Source organism: Bos indicus, chromosome 4, assembly GCF_029378745.1.
Source record: "Bos indicus isolate NIAB-ARS_2022 breed Sahiwal x Tharparkar chromosome 4, NIAB-ARS_B.indTharparkar_mat_pri_1.0, whole genome shotgun sequence".
Classification (NCBI taxonomy): Eukaryota; Metazoa; Chordata; class Mammalia; order Artiodactyla; family Bovidae; genus Bos; species Bos indicus.
The window spans coordinates 66,968,423-66,989,671 of NC_091763.1; the positions used below are offsets into that span (position 1 = coordinate 66,968,423).

Consider the following 21,249-nt stretch of genomic DNA (forward strand, 5'->3'; position numbering starts at 1 on the left):
ATTATGAACATAGGCCCCTGAGAGCTTCTCTGGTTTCGGAATTTGCAAAAGAAAATTGAGGACGAATTATAGAGAAGTATTTTTTAAAAGGTAATTTTTGGATTTTCTTGAAGAGATCTCTAGTCTTTCCCATTCTATTGTTTCCCTCTATTTCTTTGCATTGATCACTGAGGAAGGCTTTCTTATCTCTCCTTAGCTATTCTTTGGAACTCTGCATTCAGATTCTTATATCTTTCCTTTTCTCCTTTGCCTTTAGCTTCTCTTCTTTTCTCAGCTATTTGTAAGGCCTCCTCATACAACCATTTTGCCTTTTTGCATTTCTTTTTCTTGGGGATGGTCTTGATCACTGCCTCCTGTACAATATCACGAACCTCCGTTCATGGTTCTTCAGATACTCTATCATATCTAATCCCTTGAATCTAACAGAAGCAGAAAATATTAAGAAGAGGTGGCAAGCATACACAGAAGAACATACAAAAAAGATCTTCATGACCCAGATAACCACAATGGTGTGATCATTGGACTAGAGCCAGACATCCTGGAATGTGAAGTCAAGTGGCCTTAGGAAGCATCAATAGGAACAAAGCTAGTGGAGGTGATGAATTCCAGTGGAGCTATTTCAAATCCTAAAAGATGATGCTGTGAAAGTGCTGCACTCAATATGCCAGCAAATTTGGAAGACTCAGCAGTGGCCACAGGAATGGAAAAGGTCAGTTTTCATTCCAGTTCCAAAGAAAGGCAGTGCCAAAGAATGCTCAAACTACCACACAACTGCACTCATCTTACACGCTAGTAAAGTAATGCTCAAAATTCTCCAAGCCAGGCTTCAACAGTATGTGAACCATGAATTTTCAGATGTTCAAGCTGGATTTAGAAAAGGCAGAGGAACCAGAGATCAAATTGCCTACATCTGTTGAATCATAGAAAAAGCAAGAGAATTCCAGAAAAACATCTACTTCTGCTTTATCAACTATGCCAAAGCCTTTGACTGTGACTGGATCACAACAAACTGTGGAAAATTCTGAGAGAGATGGGAATACCAGACCACCTTACCTGCCTCCTGAGAAATCTGTATCCAGTTCAAGAAGCAACAGTTAGAACTGGACATGGAACAATAGACTTGTTCCAAATCAGGAAAGGAGTATGTCAAGGCTATATATTGTCACCCTGTTTATTTAACTTATATGCAGAGTACATCATGTGAAATGCCAGGCTGGATGAAGCACAAGCTGGAATCAAGATTGCCAGGAGAAATACCAATAACCTCAGATATACAGGTGACACCACCGTTATGGCAGAAACTGAAGAAGAACTAAAAAGCTTCTTGATGAAAGTGAGAGAGGAGAGTGAAAAAGCTGGCTTAAAACTCAACATTCAGAAAATGAAGATCATGGCATCTGGTCCCATCACTTCAGGCAAATAGATGGCCAAACAATGGAAACAGTGACAGACTTTATTTTTGGGGGCTCCAAAATCACTGCAGATGGTGACTGCAGTCATGAAATTAAAAGATGGTTACTCCTTGGAAGAAAAGCTATGACAAGCATAGTCAGCATATTAAAAAGCAGAGACATTACTTTTCCAACAAAGGTCTGTCTAGTCAAAGCTATGGTTTTTCCAGTAGTTGGGTATGGATATGAGAGTTGGACTATAAAGAAAGCTGAGCACTGAAGAACTGATGCTTTTGAACTGTGGTGTTGACTTTTGAGAGTCCTTGGGACTGCAAAGAGATTGAACCAGTCAATCCTAAAGGCAATCAGTCCTGAACAGTCATTGGAAGGACTGATGCTGAAGCTGAAACTTTCAATACTTTGGTCACCTGATGCTAGGAACTGACTCATTAGAAAAGACCCTGATGCTGGGCACGATTGAAGGCAGGAGGAGAAGGGGACAACAGAGGATGAGATGATTGGATGGCATCACTGATTCAATGGATATGAATTTGAGCAAGCTCTGGGAGTTGGTGATGGACAGGGAAGCCTGGCATGCTGCAGTCCATGGGGTCACAAAGAGTCAGACATGACTGAGCGACTGAACTGAACTAAATTTTCAGATTAATTTTTTAGGTTATTGACATTGTCTTCAGCCCACAGAAGTGAACTACTAAGTGAATCTGGTATAGACACACTTTTGAACACTATAAAATCAGTCCTCTTTCTAAATAAACATGGAACTCTCATTGAAGGAATATTGACTTGAAGGGGCAGTAAAGATTATTAGGTGGCCCATGATGCATACAGATTTAGTCTAGACTTGTATGACTGTCTTCATTTCCCTCTTCTTGCTGTCCACTGGTCTACATGCTGGAGGCTTGTATAACTATCTTTATCTCCCTCTTCTTGCTGTCCACTGTCTGTATGCTTGTATGACTCTCTCTATCTCCTCCTCCTCGCTTTCTACTGGTCTATATGCTGGAGGCTTGTATGCTTGTCTTCATTTCCCTCATCTTGCTGTCCCCACAGCTCTGTATGCTGGAGGCTTGTATGATTGTCTTCATTTCCCTCTTCTTGCTGTCCACTGGTCTGTATGCTGGCAAACCAGGAAGCTGAGGGCAGATTCCCTGACTGTTGGCAGGGCTACTGCCCAAGGAGAAAGGTCAAGGCATTGTCACGGGACAAGAGAATGGCTGGAATGTGGCCAAGTGGGAACACAGTTAGACATTATTTTTAGTTCCCACAGGATGAGGTCTAGAGCAGTAATTGTTATTAGAATTGAAAATACTCATCACTAATCATTAGAGAAATGCAAATCAAAAGTATAGTGAGGTATCATCTCACACCAGTCAGATGGCTATGATCAAAAAATCTAGAAACAAAAGGTGCTGGAGAGGGTGTGGAGAAAAGGGAATCCTCCTACACTATTGATGGAATTGTAAATTGGTACAACCATTGTGGAGAACAGTATGGAGGTTCCTTAAAAAACAAATATAGAACTACCATATGACCTGGGAGTCCCACTCTTGGGCATATAGCTGAAGAAAACTCTAATTTGAAAAGATAAATGCACGCCAGTGTTCACTGTAGCACTATTTACAACCGCCAAGACATGGAAGCAACCTAAATACCCATCAACAGAGGATAAAGGAGATGTGGTACATATACACAATGGAATATGTGTATATGTTGCCATTCCCTTCTCCAGGGCATCTTCCCAACCCAGGGACTGAACCTGGGTCTTCCGCATTGCAGGCCGATTCTTTACTGTCTGAGCCACCAGGGATCCTAATGGAATATTATTCATCTGTAAAAAGGAATGAAATAACGCCGCTTGCAGAAGCAAGGATGGACCTAGAGACTGTCATACTGAGTCAGTCAGAGAAAGACAAATACCATATGATATCACTTATGTATGGAATCTTAAAAAAAAAAGCACAAATGAACTTATTTACAAAACAGGGTCCCAGATGTAGAAAACAAAATTTACAGTTACCTGGGGGAAATGGGGGTAGGGAGGGATAAACTGGGAGACTGGGCTTGACATACACAAAGGACTATATATAAAATAGACAAATAATAAGGATCTACTGTATAGCAGAGGGAAATCTATTCAGCACTCTGTAATGGCCTATATGGGAAAAGAATCTATGGAAGAGTGGGTATCAGCTTATGTATAACTGATTCACTTTGCCGTACAGCAGCAAGTAACAAAACAGAAATCAACTATACTCCAATCAAATTATTTTAAAAACACCCAGGTAAGAACTGCAAAGCCTTTAAACATGAAGTTCAAATTCCAAAGTTGGCTTAACACCTTCCTAAGTAGAATAAAATTATGATCTCTCAGATTCTTGCTTGAAGGAATTAAGGTTTTAGGATGTTCATAATAGATCTAAAAGGGAGTACATTCTTCAAGAAGAGCAAAATAGGATTGACATATGTTTAAGTTTTTTACAGAGAGCTATCTCTTTGTGTTCATTCTCTTAAAGCTAATTAAGCCTAGCTGTGCGTGTGTGCATGCCAAGTTGCTTCAGTCGTGTCCCACTCTTTGCAACCCCATGGACTATAGCTGTCCAGGCTCCTCTGTCCATGAGATTCTCCAGGCAAGAATACTGGAGTAGGCTGCCATCTTAACTTTGCACTGTGAAGGTAATGAAGCTGAATTGACCTTCCTAAGACTAGCCATCTAGTATTATTTTAGAAAGGTCAACTCAGCTTGCATTACCTTCACATTGCAAAGTTAAGAGGGAGGTAAGAAAGAGGATTTTCTTCATTTTCAAACTACTCATAGTTGTCCATCAAGTCAGTCACCACACCTGACCAGACAAGATAGATAGCAACCCCTCCATAGTAAAAAATACTAAATAATTGGCATTTAAGACTCAACTGGGATGTGTCAGCATTTTTTTACTTTGCCTTTCAAAGTATCATAATTGGACACTAAAAGAAATAACTTATAGCTAATTAAAAGGAAGACTGACATTCAAGCCTATTTTTTATCCAAAATTTACTTGTACTCTTCAATAAATTAATCAAAATGAGACTCTAAGATAACTGTTACATTTCTGATCACCTTGAATATGAGCAAGAGTATTTATATGTTTTAAAGGTAGAAAAATTAAAACCTCAATGCATTAAGCGTTTCTATAGTTTTATCAACTTGTTTCCTTTCATTTACTGAACCGATCTGTAAATTGGTCAGTATAGATATTTTTTGGTTTATTTTATCTAAAAATGGGCTGCTACCATATATCCCCCCAAAACACAGAGGAAGGCACACAGAAGTACCCTGATCCTGTCAACATCTCAAAGACCAATGTATTGACCTCACAAGTACAGTGAAGGAAAGAGATCTGTGGTTTAGGTAAAAGAGTCTAGAACCAGAGACTCCAGTGTACTGTAAACAGCCATCTCTGTCTGTCTCACATGCCCTCACACAAATAACCCAGTGTGTAGCCCCTGTGGCAGGCAGCCTCTGAGAAGGCCCCCAGTGAGCTCTGTCTTCTGGAATCCATACCCTTCTGTAACTCCTTCCCCGAGAGCAGGGGTCCCTGACCTCCAGGATCTAATAATGCTTGATGATCTGAGGTGGAGCTGATGTAATAATAATAGAAATAAGTGAAAGTTGCCCAGTCGTGTCCGACTTTTTGCGACCCCATGGACTATACAGTCCCTGGAATTCTCCAGGCCAGAATACTGAAGTGGGTAGCCTTTCCCTTCTCCAGGGGATCTTCCCAACCCAGGGATTGAACCCAAGTCTCCAGCATTGTAGGTGGATTTTTTACCAGCTGAGCCACAAGGGAAGTCCAAGAATACTGGAGTTGGTGGCCTATATCCCTTCTCCAGTGGATCTTCCTGACCCAGGAATCAAACCGGGCTCTCCTGCATTGCAGGCAGATTCTTTAACAATTGAGCTATCAGAGAAGACCAATAGAAATAAAGTACACAATAAATGTAATCTGCTTGACTCATCCCCAAACCATCCCCCAAACCCTGGTCCATGGAAATACTGTCTTCAGCGAAACTGGTCCCTGGTGCCAAACAGGCTGGTGACTGTTGCCCTAGAGCATAGGCTAGACCTAGTGACTTGCTTCCAACACATAGAGTAATAGCAAGAGCAGTGGGGTATGGCTTCTGAGATTAGGTTACAGAAAGGCTGTCTTCCGTCGTGGGTGTCTTGCTTGCTTGCTGTAAGAGAAGCCAGCTGCCATGTGGGGAGCTGCCTATGGGAAGATCCATATGACAGAAAACAGGGCTCCTGTTCTGAGAACAGTCGGCAAGTGACACCTGCAGGCTAATCGCCTCTGAGGAACTGAATCCTGCCAAAGACCATGTGAGTGAGCTTGGAAGTGGACGCTTCCCTACTCGAGCCTTGCAGCCTGGCTGTCAGTTTGACTGCAGCCTCATTATTAACCTTGAACCAAAGGCACCCAGCAAAAGCCACCTGGATTCCTGTCCACAGAGACTATGCAATAATAAACACTTACAGTTTCAAGCAATCTGTCAGTCAGTGGGAGGAAATGACAACCCATTCCAGTATTCTTGCCTGGAGAATCCTATGGACAGAGGAGCCTGGTGGGCTGTCCATGGGGTTGCAGAGATTTGGACATGACTGAGCACACACACACGACAGATAATTAATACATCAGATGAAACAAGAAGTCAGGGTGGAAATCTGCTTGCCCAGAAAGAAGGCAGCTCAGGAGTTTGGGTTTAGGGTGAGCAAAAGGAGAGACAGAACACAGAGTTCAAGGCTTTGTGGGAGGAGGGTGCAGACTCAGGGGCAGCCTAGACACATGGTTAAAACAGATTAGGGGCTATGGGTCAAACTGGGTTTCCATCCTGGCTTTACCTCACCTCTCTGCATCAGTTGTGTAATGTCCCTAAGCTTCAGAAGTATTACCTGTAACGTGAGGCTTCTAACAGTACCAGCCTCAGAGACAGGACACATCTAAAGTGCGGGAAGCAGCTTCTGCTATCTCCTAGACACAGAGTGAGTGTCTAGGGTTATCAATGGGCTGACCTGGAGAAGGTAACCTAATTCACTTAAAAGGAGGATCTGTTCACTCAGTGGGTTGGGGAGGTTGTGCACTTTTCCTAATGCATCAACTGTGCAGGGCAGACAGAGTGTGCAGAGGCGGCGCCAAGGAGGTGTCAGCTTACTTCTTGAGGTGGATCATCAGGTATCGGAGGGTCTCATAGTGGGCAGGAGGAAGCAGCATCAGCACTTCATGGACCGCTTCCAGCCTCTCATCCGCATTGGAGATTTCTGTGAAGATCACACATAATGAATATCAGTGCAGTGCTGAAACATTAAAGTTTTCAGAGAAACTCCAAGAAGTTTGGTTTGTTCAGGCTACAGGTGAAGGGGATGTCTAATAATATTTCACTTAAAGTGATCCATTTGTTCATGTCTTGTCTTACTCCTGAAAGGGTTTGAGTCTGGGAGCCACATGCATATTGAATGTCCACTGGCTGCATGGCAGGAGGCTGCCCTCCAGGAATCTGCAGCCTTGTAGATACTTACTGGTGGCACATGCACAGACTGTGCTTTGCCCATCTTCTGAACACTGGATTTGCTAGAAACTATGACCAGCTTTAATTTAAACTGGACCACACTTGGGAGCTTTCTCTTGAAATTGTCTACCAAATCTTTTCTTGGCAGGCATAACTGAATCCACTTTATAATGCAAGGGCACTGGCAGGTGAGCCAGCCAATTCAGGGTGCACTGTTGGCACTTTTTGTCAAAATGTTGGCATGGTGAACCGCAGGGTGCTGTCCAGGTTAGGAAGTAGATAGTAGGCACGTTAACAATGGGAGGAAGCATGCATGCTTCTGTTTTCAGGACTCTGATGGGTATTGGCAGCCATTCAAAGAAAGCTCTCCTGGTCATTCCTCCTGGGGCAGAGGGTACCTGCTGTCAGAACCTTCCCCACAAGACCACTGGGATCCAGGAAAGAATGCTCTGACCAGGGAGTATAGCCACAGCTCATCTGGAAAGTACACCCTGAGCGATTGCAGTCTGCCCATGTTTCTCCCCATCAGGTATCTTGTTACTACATTTAGCAACATATATCTTTAAAGATTATAGTTTTTAATAAAAACTTCCTCAAAGTGTGCTTGACTTCTGTGTCATGCATTCTAGCACCTGAATCTCCCCTTCCTCACTACAGTCCTGGACAAAGTGTAATGCAACTCCCCCCGCCCCCAACACACACACACACAGACACACACAGGTCCTCTCACCTGACAGCACTGACCCAAGTGCCACACCCTGAAGGAGCAGCTCTAGGCTGACGGAAGACTAGTGCTAATGTTCCATTTCTGGACCCGTGAGCTCAGCTCTCTAAGCTTAGTTTACCTCCTCTGTAAAATGGGATTACAATATGTGCCTCATCAGCTAGATGAAAAGGTTAAAAAAGGAGATATTGGTGAGAGTTCCTAGGATAGTATTTGATACAGTATCTTCTCGGCCTGTTACTAATTTTGAACAGCATCAAGGTGCCCTAACTTGGGATATGACTTTAATCAATTAGCAAGGGGATTCTGCTTAATAGATGAAAGTAGTTAATCTATACAGCCCTCACTGAAGACTATCTGATTGCTTACTAGAAAAGCATTTCACTTTCAACATATAACAGAGTAAGTCTGTGTTGGTTTCCAGCATAGAAGAAACAGTGGGGAGAGACAGAACTGCCTGGTCCCCAGCATCAGTCGAGTAGAACTGGCTTAGCACTGGTTCCACTCAGCTAGTGTACTGTGTCTGGGTTTCTACTAATTGTACTGTTGTGCCCTCACTTGGCAAAGCAAGTCCTCATGCCATAATTTAATCAGGTTCTGAGTTTTCATTTTCTTGAAGTCAAAAGCATCACACTTAAAAATTTGGTGCCATTAAACAATTAGTACTCAATACTTACTTGCTGCTTCTATAAATTTGGAATAGGTATCATAGGTGATGACAGGAATGGGTAAGTCTCTGAAATACAGTTTAAGGGCTCCAGTGATGATGTTTATGTCTGGATAGATGTTGGCAGATATATCTGCCTTTTCACCATCTGAAAAACAATCAGTGATCCAGTTCCTAATTAGGATCTTATTTCACCAAGTTAAACCGTGCCCAGAAAGAAAAAAAAGATGCGACAATGAATGCTCCCTTACAAGTCTCAGCTGACTCTCTTGGCATCTAATAACATGGAGATGCAGGAAGTAACAAAGAGAAGTTTGGTAAGAGGGATTTTGGGCCTGAGGGTAAGTAGAGCCAAAAATGTAGTGAAATAGACTTAAAATAGTTCTTTGGGTGCCAGCCCCTGGTAATTTGCTAAATAGAAGTCTAGCACAGTAATTTATATTCTAGACACAAAGCTTATAATAGGATAACAATCTAATTTGAAATTATAAAATCAAGAATCTCATATAGTATTCTTTGGATTTGGATTTGAAGATCACATACATAAAATAAGTTGAATATATTCAGATTTTAGTGTTTCTTTCAGGCTTACCAAAGTTTCTTTTCACTTGATTATTCCTTCCTTAATCCCTAAGACTTTAATCTGGGAAACTTAAACTTTCCCTCATGGGTAGGTAATGTTATATTTCTTACTATTTTTTGCAATCTTTCTGAAGACATATTTTGACTTTTTGTTTTTACCATTAGTAGATATCAGTCCAATTTAACTGTCACAATCTATAAAATTTTTTCAATCATATAGGGACTATTAGGGACTCTTTTTTATAGAGAATTGAAAGAAAGAACAAATGTCTCAGCGAATTTGGTTCTGAGGATTAAAAAGCTCTTAATGTACAGAAAACAGTAAGAGTGTAGCAGATAGGCCATCTGATCGCATTATTTATGTATTTAACAAACAATTACTGAGAACCTACCATGGGCCAGGCACTGTTAAGCCCTAGGGAATTAAAGAAGAAAAGACATAAATTTGTCCCTCAGTATCCATGGGAGATTGGTTCTAGGACTCTCCACTGCATGAGTACCAAAATCCGTGGATGCTCAAGTTCCTTATATAAAATGGCTTACTATGTGCATATAACCTATGTATACTCTCCTGTATACTTTAAATCATCTCTGCTGCTGCTGCTGCTTAGTCACTTCAGTCGTGTCCGACTCTGTGCGACCCCATAGACGGCAGCCCACCAGGCTCCCCCATCCCTGGGACTCTCCAGGCAAGAACACTGGAGTGGGTTGCCATTTCCTTCTCCAATACAGGAAAGTGAAAAGTGAAAGTGAAGACGCTCAGTCGTATCTGACTCTTAGCGACCCCATGGACTGCAGCCCACCAGGCTCCTCCATCCATGGGATTTTCCAGGCAAGAGTACTGGAGTGGGGTGCCATTGCCTTCTCCAATTATGTATAATACCTAATACAATGTAAATGCTATGTAAATAATATTAATGCAATGTTAATGCTACATAAATAGTTGCCAGCTTGTGGCAAATTCAAGTGTTGCTTTTTGGAACTTTCTGGAATTAAAAAACATATTTTTGATCCACAATTGGTTGAGTCTACCAACATGGAACCTGCAGATACAGAAGGCCAATGGTACTTTTGCTCAAATAACTCTGGTTAGATTGGAAGTCGGGCATGAAGCTCAACAACTGCAAGGAAATGGGAAGACAGCTCTGCTGGAGAAATGTGGAAATGTAGAGGGGGACAGAGGAAAAGGAAATGGAATTCTTAGGTCAGTGTGGGGTGGTCAGGGAACAGTCATGAAAAGGGAAGACTTAAGCTGACATTGATAAAACAATTAGGTGTTTGCCAGGCAGAATTGTGAACACATTCTAGATGGAGAGAGCAAGGTGACCCCAGATGCTTGTTCATGAAGAGAGGTGGGGAATACTTCAGTATTGCTAGGGTACAAAGTCTATAGAGAGGAGGTTGTGGCTATGAGCATGCAGATAGATCATCAAAGACCTCATCTACTATTCTACAGAGCAGAGGACCTATCTAGTGGGCCAGAGGTTCCATCTCTGATTGGCTGTATCAGAATTATTTGGATCATTCAAAGGAAATACAGATTCTTAGGCTCAGCTTCCTGAATGAGTTCCCAGGGTGGCCCCTGCTGATCTGTATTTTTAATGAGTTCCCTAGTTAGCTCATGATATCTGGCCTAAGCGAGAATATGGCCTGGAGGACAGTATGGCACAGTCATCAAGAAGAAAAGGAGTCACCTCCTAAACTTCCCCTAGTTTAGTGCCAGGGGTACCCCCATCACTATGCTCTCCTCTTTGGATCTCTGGGAGAAGGAGAAGAATAAATGGGATCTGAGGTAGAGGATGCAGAAGGTACCATGTGCCATGGTGCCATGTGACAGATCTTAAATGTTGGGCAACAAAGTCAAGAAGCTTAATGGGACCAAAGGCTGTCTGATTATTCAAGTAGTATTTTAAACTCACTTCTCCATGTGGTGAACTGTCCATGACTTTTTAAAAAACACTTCCCCCAGGGAATCAGAGAACTATGAGAAAACTATGGATTACAAAACATTACTTCCTGGCTTCCTAAAGAACAGCTCTTAGTAGCTCTAAAACCCCATTTCCATTATGAATAAAACTGGTTCCAAAAGAGAAGATGCTAAGGATAAGTCATTTAGCACTCAATAACATGCAAGTCTGGGGCCTCCTTGGTGGCTCAGATGGTAAAGAATCTGCCTGCAATGCAGGAGACCCACGTTAGGTGCCTGGGTTGGGAAGATCTCCTGGAGAAGGGAACGGCTACCCATTCCAGTATTCTTGCCTAGGAAATCCCATGGACAGAGGAGCCTGGTGGGCTACAGTCCATGGGGTCTGTCCATGAACAGTCAGACACAGTTGAGCAACTAACACACATACATGCAAAGGGCAAGCCTACCTCTGTCAAATGCCATTTTGACATCTTCGATGTGTTCTGTGAACCCGGAGACTCTATAAAGGCCTTCTGACTTTAATCCTGTAAAAAAAAGGAGATAGATTTTAACTGTAGCTTCCTAAAGCACCTAAAAATAAATATAATTTCCTATCTACACTGCATGCTATCAGGAAATGAGCAAATGTAGTCAGTGCTCTTATTAGGGGCTTCCCCGGTGACTCAGTGGTAAGGAATCTGCCTGCCAATGCAGGAGACACAGGTTTAATCCCTGGGTCAGGAAGATCCCATGAAGAGGGAAATGGCAACCTACTCCAGTGTTCTTGCCTGGGAAATTCCATGGACAGAGGAGCCTGGCAGGCAATCGTCCATGGGGTTACAAAGAGTCGGATACAACTGAGTGACTGAGAAACAAATGCACACAAGCATGCTCTTATATATTACGCATTATCACATCAGAACTTGAAATGTCCATCTCAGTTTCTGTGCATCTGTCTTCACTGCTTGTGTGGCAGTGGAGACCTCGGGGTCTGGTCTTCCTCCTGCCTGGCTTTGCAGAGTGAACCCAAGGTTAAGATTCTCATCAGTCATGATGTCCTGCTTCCTTTGTTCATCTGACAGTGGATGAGACTTCACTTCAACAAACTATTTTCTCCCCAGCATCATCTCAATCCATATGCCATACTGTATGTAGCACGGTGCTCGGTACACAAGTATGCATATGTGTGGTACATCTTATCCTGATTTTACGAGAACTATCCAAATTTTATAGCCTATGTGTTTATCATAATAATGACAGTATGTTAAATGTTTAACTACATATGATTGATTTAAATGGTATACCTTCAAATAAATGATTATACAAATAGATGCAGGAAAGTAAAATTCTAATGAATGAGTATGGAAACTTGATCACTGTATATTTAGGGTAAGAAAAAGATGTGGGTGCAATTCCTAGACCTTATTGATTTGTTAGGATATTTCAAAGTATCAGAAAGGATAGAGGATAAGATTTCAGACCTTGTATATCAAAAACAAGCTGTTATCAAACTATAGCTACAGTCATAATAAGCAAATAAAAAGTTTCTACTGCTGCTGCAGTACAGTCTGTCAAGCAATGTAACTAAAGTACATTTCTGTCTATCATGTATACTATCCGCCATATATAAAAGTTGGCACTGGATCTGCTAAAGCTCCAATACTTTGGCCACCTGATGCAAAGAGCTGACTCTTTGGAAAAAGACCCCAATGCTGGGAAAGATTGAATGCAAAAGCAGAAGGTGGCAGAGGATGAAATGTTTAGATAGCATCACTGACTCAATGGACATGAATTTGAGCAAACTCTGGGAGATAGTGAGGACAGAGGAGCCTGGCCTGTTGAAGTCCATGGGATCCTAGGAACTGAACAAAAGCAATATTAGGTCTGCATCAGAGACAGCAAATGCATGACACAGATACTGCCCCTCCTTTCTCCTCTGGCCATCAGAGACACTCTTCACTGACCTCAGCTCTCTCTCCTACTGAGCCCCACTCAGATTTAGAATTTGTCTCAGGACAGTTGTCTGGGGTGCCACTAGTGATCAACTGAACTGGCCCATAGATGAGACTTGGTTCTACTTGGTGGTGCATTAAGCATGCCTTGGTCCAGTTGTAACCCACCCTACAACAGAGGTGAGTACACAGTGGCACGTGGGAGCACAGTGCAGTGGGCAGTAACCCTGCCTTCTGACTGAAGAAGCTACAGGGAAGGTCTTACTGAGGAACTGCCTTTAAGGAAGTCATGGGACTTCCCTGGCGGTCCAGGGGTTAAGACTCCGCCTTCCAGTGCAGGGGGTGTGGGTTCCATCTCTGGTCAGGGAGCTGAGATCCCACATGTCTCGTGGCCAAAAAACCAGAACATAAAGCAGAAGCAATATTGTAACAAAGTCAATAAAGACGATAGAAATGGTCCACAGTAACAATAAATAAATAAATAAATGGAGGAAGTCATGAGGGATGGGCTGGACTTTACCAGAGTTAGCAGAGGCTGCCGCCTCCCTTCCAATATTAATTCTCCCTTCCTCTAATGTGAAGAAACCTTTGGATTTTTAGAACAACACTCATTGAAGAGGCCCTTAAATCCTGGCCAATGTGAAGAGAGCGGAAGTGATGTGTACAGTGCTGCCTGTGGACTTGAAGGGCATGCCCTTTTGCTCTTGGCCGGAGCGCAGCTGAGATGGTGATAACCATCTGGGACCATAGAGAGGAGGGCAGCACTCAGAGATGATGGGGTAATGAGCTGGGGGCCTGAATTCCTGCCTCTGGGCAGCTGCCCCACCATCCCTGGACTGCTGCTGGAGAGAGAGAGGTTTCCATGTTGATGTCACTATTAGTTGGGGTCTCTGTGATAGCATGAAAGCATCTGGGTTAAGTACATTGGTCAGACACACAGATTTGGAGGTGGAGTTAAAGGATTGGGTCATACCAGGTAAAAAAGAAATAACACTTGAGTCTTATATGTTGGGCTCTGTACTGGGCTGGTTATCTGGATCAACACCTTATGAGGTACAAGTGATTCTGTTCACTTTGAAGATGAAAGAAAAGAAAGTGAAAGTGTTAGTCACTCAGTTGTGTCTGATTCCTTGAAACATCATGGACAGTAAGTAGTCTGCCAGGCTCCTCTGTCTGTGGAATTCTCTAGGCAAGAATACAGGAGTGAATTGCCATTCCCTTCTCCAAGGAAGCTTCCCAACCCAGGGATCAAACCTAGGTCTCCCACATTGCAGGCAGACTCTTTACCATCTGAGCCATCATGGAAGCATGAATCAATCACCTTATGAGCTACAACTGATTCTGTTCACTTTGAAGATGAGGAGACAGATATTCAAATGGAGTAAGTAACTTGCCCAAGGTCATACTGTAGCTGATATGAGAAATGGTTGGGAATCTAACTTCAAGTTCATGATCTTTTCACTCTGCCACATTATGCAGAAACAAATGGCCATAAAGGCAACTGGAGAACAATAAGAAATTGACTATGGATTGAAGATGGGATAAGATGTTTCAGTGGTGAAACTGGAAATGGAAGCGTCACCTGAATTTCTTCCAGCCCATTCTCTGGTTTCTGCTCACATGCATGGGACCCTAATGCCTGTAGCTCCAGTCCTTTTGCTGTGACTCCTAGCACAGATTCCTAACTTGTGCTATTCTAGCTCTTATACTAGACATGCTTAGTGCTGTGCTTTCTGTGGACACATTAGCCATCAGATGTGGTAGTCACTTGCCTCCAGCTGTTGGCAGTCTCTGATGAGGATCACCATGGGATGATCCCAGCTTCTTCAGAGAAGCGCAGGTCCTGGTGGTAAGCTCTGGAGAGGCTGATTATCTGACCCTCTGGGGTAGCAGAACCCTCAAAACAGCAGTACCCAGGGCTGCTCTTCCAAGCCACTCATCCAGAGCCAGGGCATCTCCTCAACTTGTACCCACCTCAGCCCTGCATCAAGAACTCACCAGATCCCAAAGCCCCTACTCAACTCTAACAGACCCAGCAGGCAAAAGGCAGGAGGCATTTCTTACAATCTGAGATCAAATGAGCGAGTCTTAAGGGAACAGATTAGCTATAGTTTTCATCCTGCATGGAAGAGGGAATCATTTCCTATCCCTAAAAGGTTTGGGAAAACAAGTTATAATATCATCTTTTGTTTTGGAAAGAATGGGATAGTTGGCAAATGCATAAATACCTGTAGCAGATAGTAAGCCAATTTGGATACAAGGGTACCAGCTATAGTAGGGTACATCCATGGCAACACTTGTAAAAGCCTCTCCAATTACCCAAATTACATCCAACAATCCAAATTCTCTCCAGCTACACTATAACCACCATATCACTGAACATTTTGATACTGAAAAATGGCCAAACAAAGCTCAAATAAAGGAAAGATGACTCAGGCATAATATAAAGAATCTTTTCTTTGAAATGTTCCCATCTTCCTTGTATTGTCAGTTTTTGGTGGACAAATCTTTCAATCTTTAGCTTTCCTCTTTGAAATAAACAGAACCAATACTAGGAATAAATTTCTATGTGGTAGAAAATACATGTGTTGACCAATAACTTTTAAACTTTTTTTAAAAGAAGCATTTTAAAAGACTTGATTTAGACCTCACCTCTGCCATAAACCCTTTCTGAACTCTCCTCAGATAAGATTAAAATGTCCTTCTTTGTGACTCCATGGTATTTTGAATACACGTACTCACAGCATTTACTTAGCACACATGCATGTATGCACTTATAGATTTATGTATTTGCACCCCTGATTCTGTATACTATCCTATGAATTTCTTAAAGGCATGAACTATAACTTTTATGTCCCCAGTGTGTAGTACATAATGAATGCTTGGCAAGCATGTATTAAATGCATGCCTGCATGGTTTTTATATGAAACAGAAATTGATGTCATTGGTTGGATTTAGTTTGTGTGTGTGTGTATGTGTGTGTGTGTTTGTGCATGCAAACCATTTCCCTGAGATCAATAGTGGAGAGTCAATTTAACAATTATAAGAATAAAGTCTCCTTGACAACACTAAAAAGAAAGTCACTATAATAAGGAGTTTTTTCCCAAACCTCTTGCTTCAATTTCCCGAATGCAGATGTCTACCACCATGGGTCTCTGTGTGTTGTGAGCCTTCACAAGTGTCGTGAGGTCACAGCAGTACACCTTCTTGATCCTCTTGAGATCAGGCTGGCAGTCATTGGGAACGTGCTTGGAACACTGCTTGTGTACGTTCAATCCACAGTCTGTAAAAAGAGAAGCCACATTAGTCTTGCCTGGCTGTTTTGTAAAAGTTCAACACAAATTATATGTTACCAAAAATAAAAAAAGGAAAACACCCCCAGGGCTTGTTGTATCTCTCTGGAACATCCATGCCACTTAGAGGTGGTGCTGTCCACAGATGAGTATGAAATCTATCTGTACTCATGAAACTTAAATAATTCCATTTTTCTCAATAAGCCTCTCTTATTGAGAAGAAAAGAGACATCTCACAGAGACAGTTTTGGTAATTAGGTTGTTTGCATGTTTTTTTCCCTTCTGGGACTGGAAACTTTGGGTCTGTTTGAGGGCTTTTGGGTTTAGATTCCTAGAGCAAATCCTCTCCCACAAAGGGCACCGAGGGCTTCTGCTAGGGTGTTTCCCTTGATTTTGTGACACTCCTTTTGCGGAAGACATGATTACACTGACTGTAGGAATCTGTCATCTTTGGTCTGAGACCCCCATGACCATTGGCATACTCTTCTGCCTTCTTGGAGAATGGCCCATACTTTCCACTCCTGTCTTCTTTGCTGGGCAGTTTGAGTAGGCCATTGTCCTTTCTACTTGCCTTATTTCGACACCTGTGAGTGGAAATACTGTCTAACTGGACACTGGTGGGAGGACTCAAGAGTTTGCAATTTAGAACAATGCCACGTAATGTGATGATGAGAGCAATTATTTATAAAGCTCATATCAAGATCCAAAGCGGAAAAGGTGCTTTTAAGTTCAATGCACATATTAAAAGCCTTATTAGCAGTTGGTATCCACTGATGGAATTTCTCTAACAATAACAAGGCACAGTCTACATTCTGGAAAATAAAAATTTAATGCTGAAGATGTTCAAAGTTGACTTGGTGTCTATTCAAAATACCTTCTAATGTTGTTTTCATAGGTGTAAAGCATAATAATAAAATCATTTTTATATTTTATAGACATATTATAAACACATGATAATATTATAATGTCGCTGTTTTTAAAAAAGCACTTTACCACACCGAGGATTCGAGCGGATATAAACTTTTGTGAAATCATCAGTAAACGATTTTTGTCATTATATGCTTTTCATGTCATGTTTTACTGGGTGAGTTCTCTCTGTCTATCCCTTTCTAAAAACAAAACCACTTCTAATTACCTTAGCTTTATCAACATGAGAAGTTTAACAAAGCTCAAGTAAATGTCAACAACATTTGATCTACTGAATATAAATATTAGTAAACTGAACTAAATAGAATTGGCTGGTTTTCTTGTTTGCATAATGATAGCATCTACTCCTAGGGTTATCATGAGGATCAAATAAGTTAATATATGTAAAGTCTGAAGTGTGGGGAGTGCTACGTGAGAGTCAAATAGAAGAAACAGCAAATATGGTGATAGAAAATACAAGGACGCCCACCTAGCCACTTTTAAGTGATTTCATTAGTCGTTTTTACTAACTGTGAATTCTTACAAATTTCATTTAAAACATTTTTTAAAAATTACGGTAAAATATACATAAAGGTCACCATTTTAACCATTTAAGTATACAGTTCAGTGGCATTAAGTACCTTCACCCTATGTACAAACATCACTATCTCCAAACCTTTTTTATCTTTCAAAACAGAAACTCTGTACCCACGAAACAATAACTCCTGGGGCCTTCTTCCTCGTGACTCTGTCAACCATATTCTTCCTTCTGCATCCATCAGTCTGACTCCTTTAGATACCTCATATAAGTGGAATCATACAGCATTTGTCCTTTTGTGACTGCCTCATTTCACTTAGTACAATGTCCTGAAGGTTCATTCATATCGTAGTTCATGACACAATTTCCTAAAGAACACTGCATTTAAGGCTGAATACTATTCCACTGTACATATGTACCACATTGTGTCTATCTGCTCATCCAGTGATGGGTGCTTGGGTTGTTTCAACCTTTTGGCTATCGTAAACAATGTTGTTATCAATATGGGTGTACAAATATTTGTTCAATCCTTTCAGTTCTTTTGGGTATATACCCAGAAGTGGAACTGCTGGATTATATGATAATTCTAGTTTTAATTTCTTTACAAACTTCATTTTAAGGTCTGAAATGACAGTGTTTTTATGTAGAGTTAAATACTTATATTTTATTAAAATAAAGATGTTTTATAACAAATGTAGAAATACTCAATTTTTGCAAATGAATACAATTCTATATGCTATAAAGTCTAGTTAATTTTTAAAAAATCTGAAATATGTAAAATATTGAGAGGCAATGATGGATCTACCAAACATTTAATGGTCAGTTTTCAGTTTTCCTGCTGCTCAGAGGAAGTATGAGGTTAAGCCGTGGTCATTGGAGAATAGTAACATAGCCTTAGAATATGTTTTATTAAAAAAAATAATCCAAACCCTCTTATCCCAGAGAAAGTTGCTGTTCACAGCTAATCTGAATTCCAGAGTTTTGTTCTCATAATATTGACTTTGGACCAATTTCCTGCTGAAATTTGATAATACAAGCAATTAGGGATATTTTTGGTGGGTATAATCTAAAAAGGTTGAATTAATGAACACTGAGTAAAGCAGATAATTTGAACACTTTGCTCAGTGGTTGAGCTGTAGGATACTCTGTAATTCTTGATGACTAAGCTTTTCATGGTAATCCGGGTCTCTGGAACACTTCTGGAGAGTCTGTCTCCAAACTTGTGTTTCCTGCTTGCCTCGTAGACCTGGGGTGGGGGTGGGTAGAGTAGCCGACCTATATGAGTGTTCCTGGACCCATCCAGGTACCACCACCAGTGACTGCTGCATCTCTATAGAAGCCGAAATAGCCCTTTTCAGGCAGAGGAAGGATTTAAAGTCCCATGATCTTGTGAACCAAAATGGGCAGCATGGGGAAATACATCATCTTTTTTAATTTTAATTTTTAAAATTTTTATTGAAGTATAGCTGATTTATAATGTGTTAGTTTCAGGTATATAGCAAAGTGATTCAGATATTTTTTCCAGAATATATATATATTTATCTTTATCTTTTCCAGATTCTTTTCTCATAGAGGTTATTACAGAATACTGAGTGGAGTTCCCTGTGCTATACAGTAGGCCCTTGTTGTTTATTTTATATATAGAAATGTGTAATGTTACTCCCAAATTCCTACTTTATCCCTCTGCTCCCGCCTCTCCCCTCTGGTAACCATAAGTTTGTTTTCTATGTCTGTGAGTCTGTTTCTGTTTTGTAAGTAAGTTCAAGTGTGGGAAATAGATCATATTAATGTAATGTCATTCAGTTCAGTTCAGTTGCTCAGTCGCATCTGACTCTTTGCGACCCCATGAATTGCAGCACGCCAGGCCTCCCTGTCCATTACCAACTCCCAGAGTTCACCCAAACTCATGTCCATCGAGTTGGTGACGCCATCCAGGCATTTCATCCTCTGTCGTCCCCTTCTCCTCCTGCCCCCAAACCCTCCCAGCGTCAGAGTCTTTTCTAATAAGTCAACTCTTCGCATGAGGTGGCCAAAGTATTGGAGTTTCAGCTTTAGCATCATCCCTTCCAAAGAAATCCCAGGGCTGATCTCCTTTAGAATGGACTGGTTGGATCTCCTTACAGTCCAAGAGACTCTCAAGAGTCTTCTCCAACACCACAGTTGAAAAGCATCAATTCTTCGGTGCTCAGCTTTCTTCACAGTTCAACTCTCACATCCATACATGACCACTGGAAAAACCATAGCCTTGACTAGATGGACCTTTGTTGGCAAAGTAATGTCTCTGCTTTTGAATATGCTATCTAGGTTGGTCATAACTTACCTTCCAAGGAGTAAGTGTCTTTTAATTTCATGGCTGCAATCACCATCTGCAGTGATTTTGGAGCCCACTTATTTTATTTTAAATGCTTCACACAAATTGTTTCTTTAAAATCATACTCTAGCAAGAAACAAATCAGTTAAGCTATCAGTGGAAACCCAATCAATATATCACAGGAGGCTGTTCTTGCTCCTAGCCAGAAGTGTTTGCCAGAAAAAGCCTGGCATGATGAATTAGGAAGCCCAGTTAAACATTAATTTGGCAATTCTTTTCTGTGTTGTTAGGTATATCTTAACAAGATGTGTTGTGCACGCTTAGCAATGGGTGTATGCATCCAGTTCTAAGTGGAAAAACACCTAGGGTTTCAAAGTACTTTGAAAATATGTGACATGCAATCAACGTGTGTATTTTCACTGCTAATTTGACGGCAGAAAAATACTGGACCTGGGCTCTGGAGTCAAATCAAAGTTCTACCACTTACTGTGTGGCCAAGGGCAATGAACAGTTATCAATAAAGCTCAGTTTCTTCATCTATTTAATGGGGAGAATAATTGCATCTCCCCCAAAGTTTGGGGCTGAAGTCCATGGGGTTTGTTGCAAAGAGCTGGACACGACTGAACGACTGATCACACAAGGTGTGTTGGTAAGGCTAAATGATATGATGAATAGAAAGTGTTAGCTCAGGGCTTGGTATGGAGTAATTGTTCACTTATTATTTTTATGCCCCGCTTTTTGTAGTAAAGCAGGGATGGGAAAGGACTGTGACTTTTCTACCTATGCAACTCCACTGGAATCAAGTTTCTTTTTCTTTTAAGGACAACTACCTATTTTGGGTGGCAGGTAGATGCCTAAGAAAATAGACTTGCTTGGATTCTTTTTTTCTTTTCTTGCATAAATGTGAGATATTCCTTCTCATTCTAGCAAACACCTAAAACAGTTTCTCCATTAAGCACAGAGATGACTTGAGTCTTCCAGAAAGCTAGACTTTTGAGCTAATCTGAGCCTATTTCCAAGCTCTGAAAAGAAGACCCCCATGAAACCATGATGACACTTTCTGTAAATGGAAAAGGAGAAAGGAAGTTCCATGCCTACCTGAGCACCGGACCCCTTGGGCAATGAGCCCCCACATGAAGTTGGCACAGTACTCACACCAGTGCGGGCCTCGGAATGTGTGGACCTGTAAGCCAAAACGCAGAAGTGTCAGAAAATGCAGTCACTTGGAGGCAGGTGGCCTTGGACATGAATGACACCAAGAAACAAATGCCTGTGTGGGAGTAAGCATCCCTCGCTGGGCTTTTTCTTTCCAGTGATGTTGAGTTGCAACAGAGCTGGAGAAAACAGATGCACTTTGATTTCTGAAAATTCTCCACTGAGCCTCATGCCCCAAGCTAGAGCCAAAAAGGAATGTGGA

The 21,249-nt window shown here is 41.4% G+C and overlaps 1 protein-coding gene across 1 annotated transcript in view; it reads right to left on the reverse strand.

Moving 5' to 3' along the window:
• CHN2 (chimerin 2) overlaps window positions 1–21,249 on the reverse strand; it is a 340,309-nt gene that overhangs the window by 1,824 nt on the left and 317,236 nt on the right. Inside the window, exons 8-12 of the mRNA XM_019958831.2 lie at window positions 20,931–21,015; window positions 15,894–16,067; window positions 11,300–11,377; window positions 8,355–8,492; window positions 6,600–6,705 (exon numbers count right to left, since the gene is read on the reverse strand). Coding sequence (XP_019814390.2) covers window positions 6,600–6,705; window positions 8,355–8,492; window positions 11,300–11,377; window positions 15,894–16,067; window positions 20,931–21,015 — 581 coding nt within the window. The remainder of the gene's footprint in view (window positions 1–6,599; window positions 6,706–8,354; window positions 8,493–11,299; window positions 11,378–15,893; window positions 16,068–20,930; window positions 21,016–21,249) is intronic.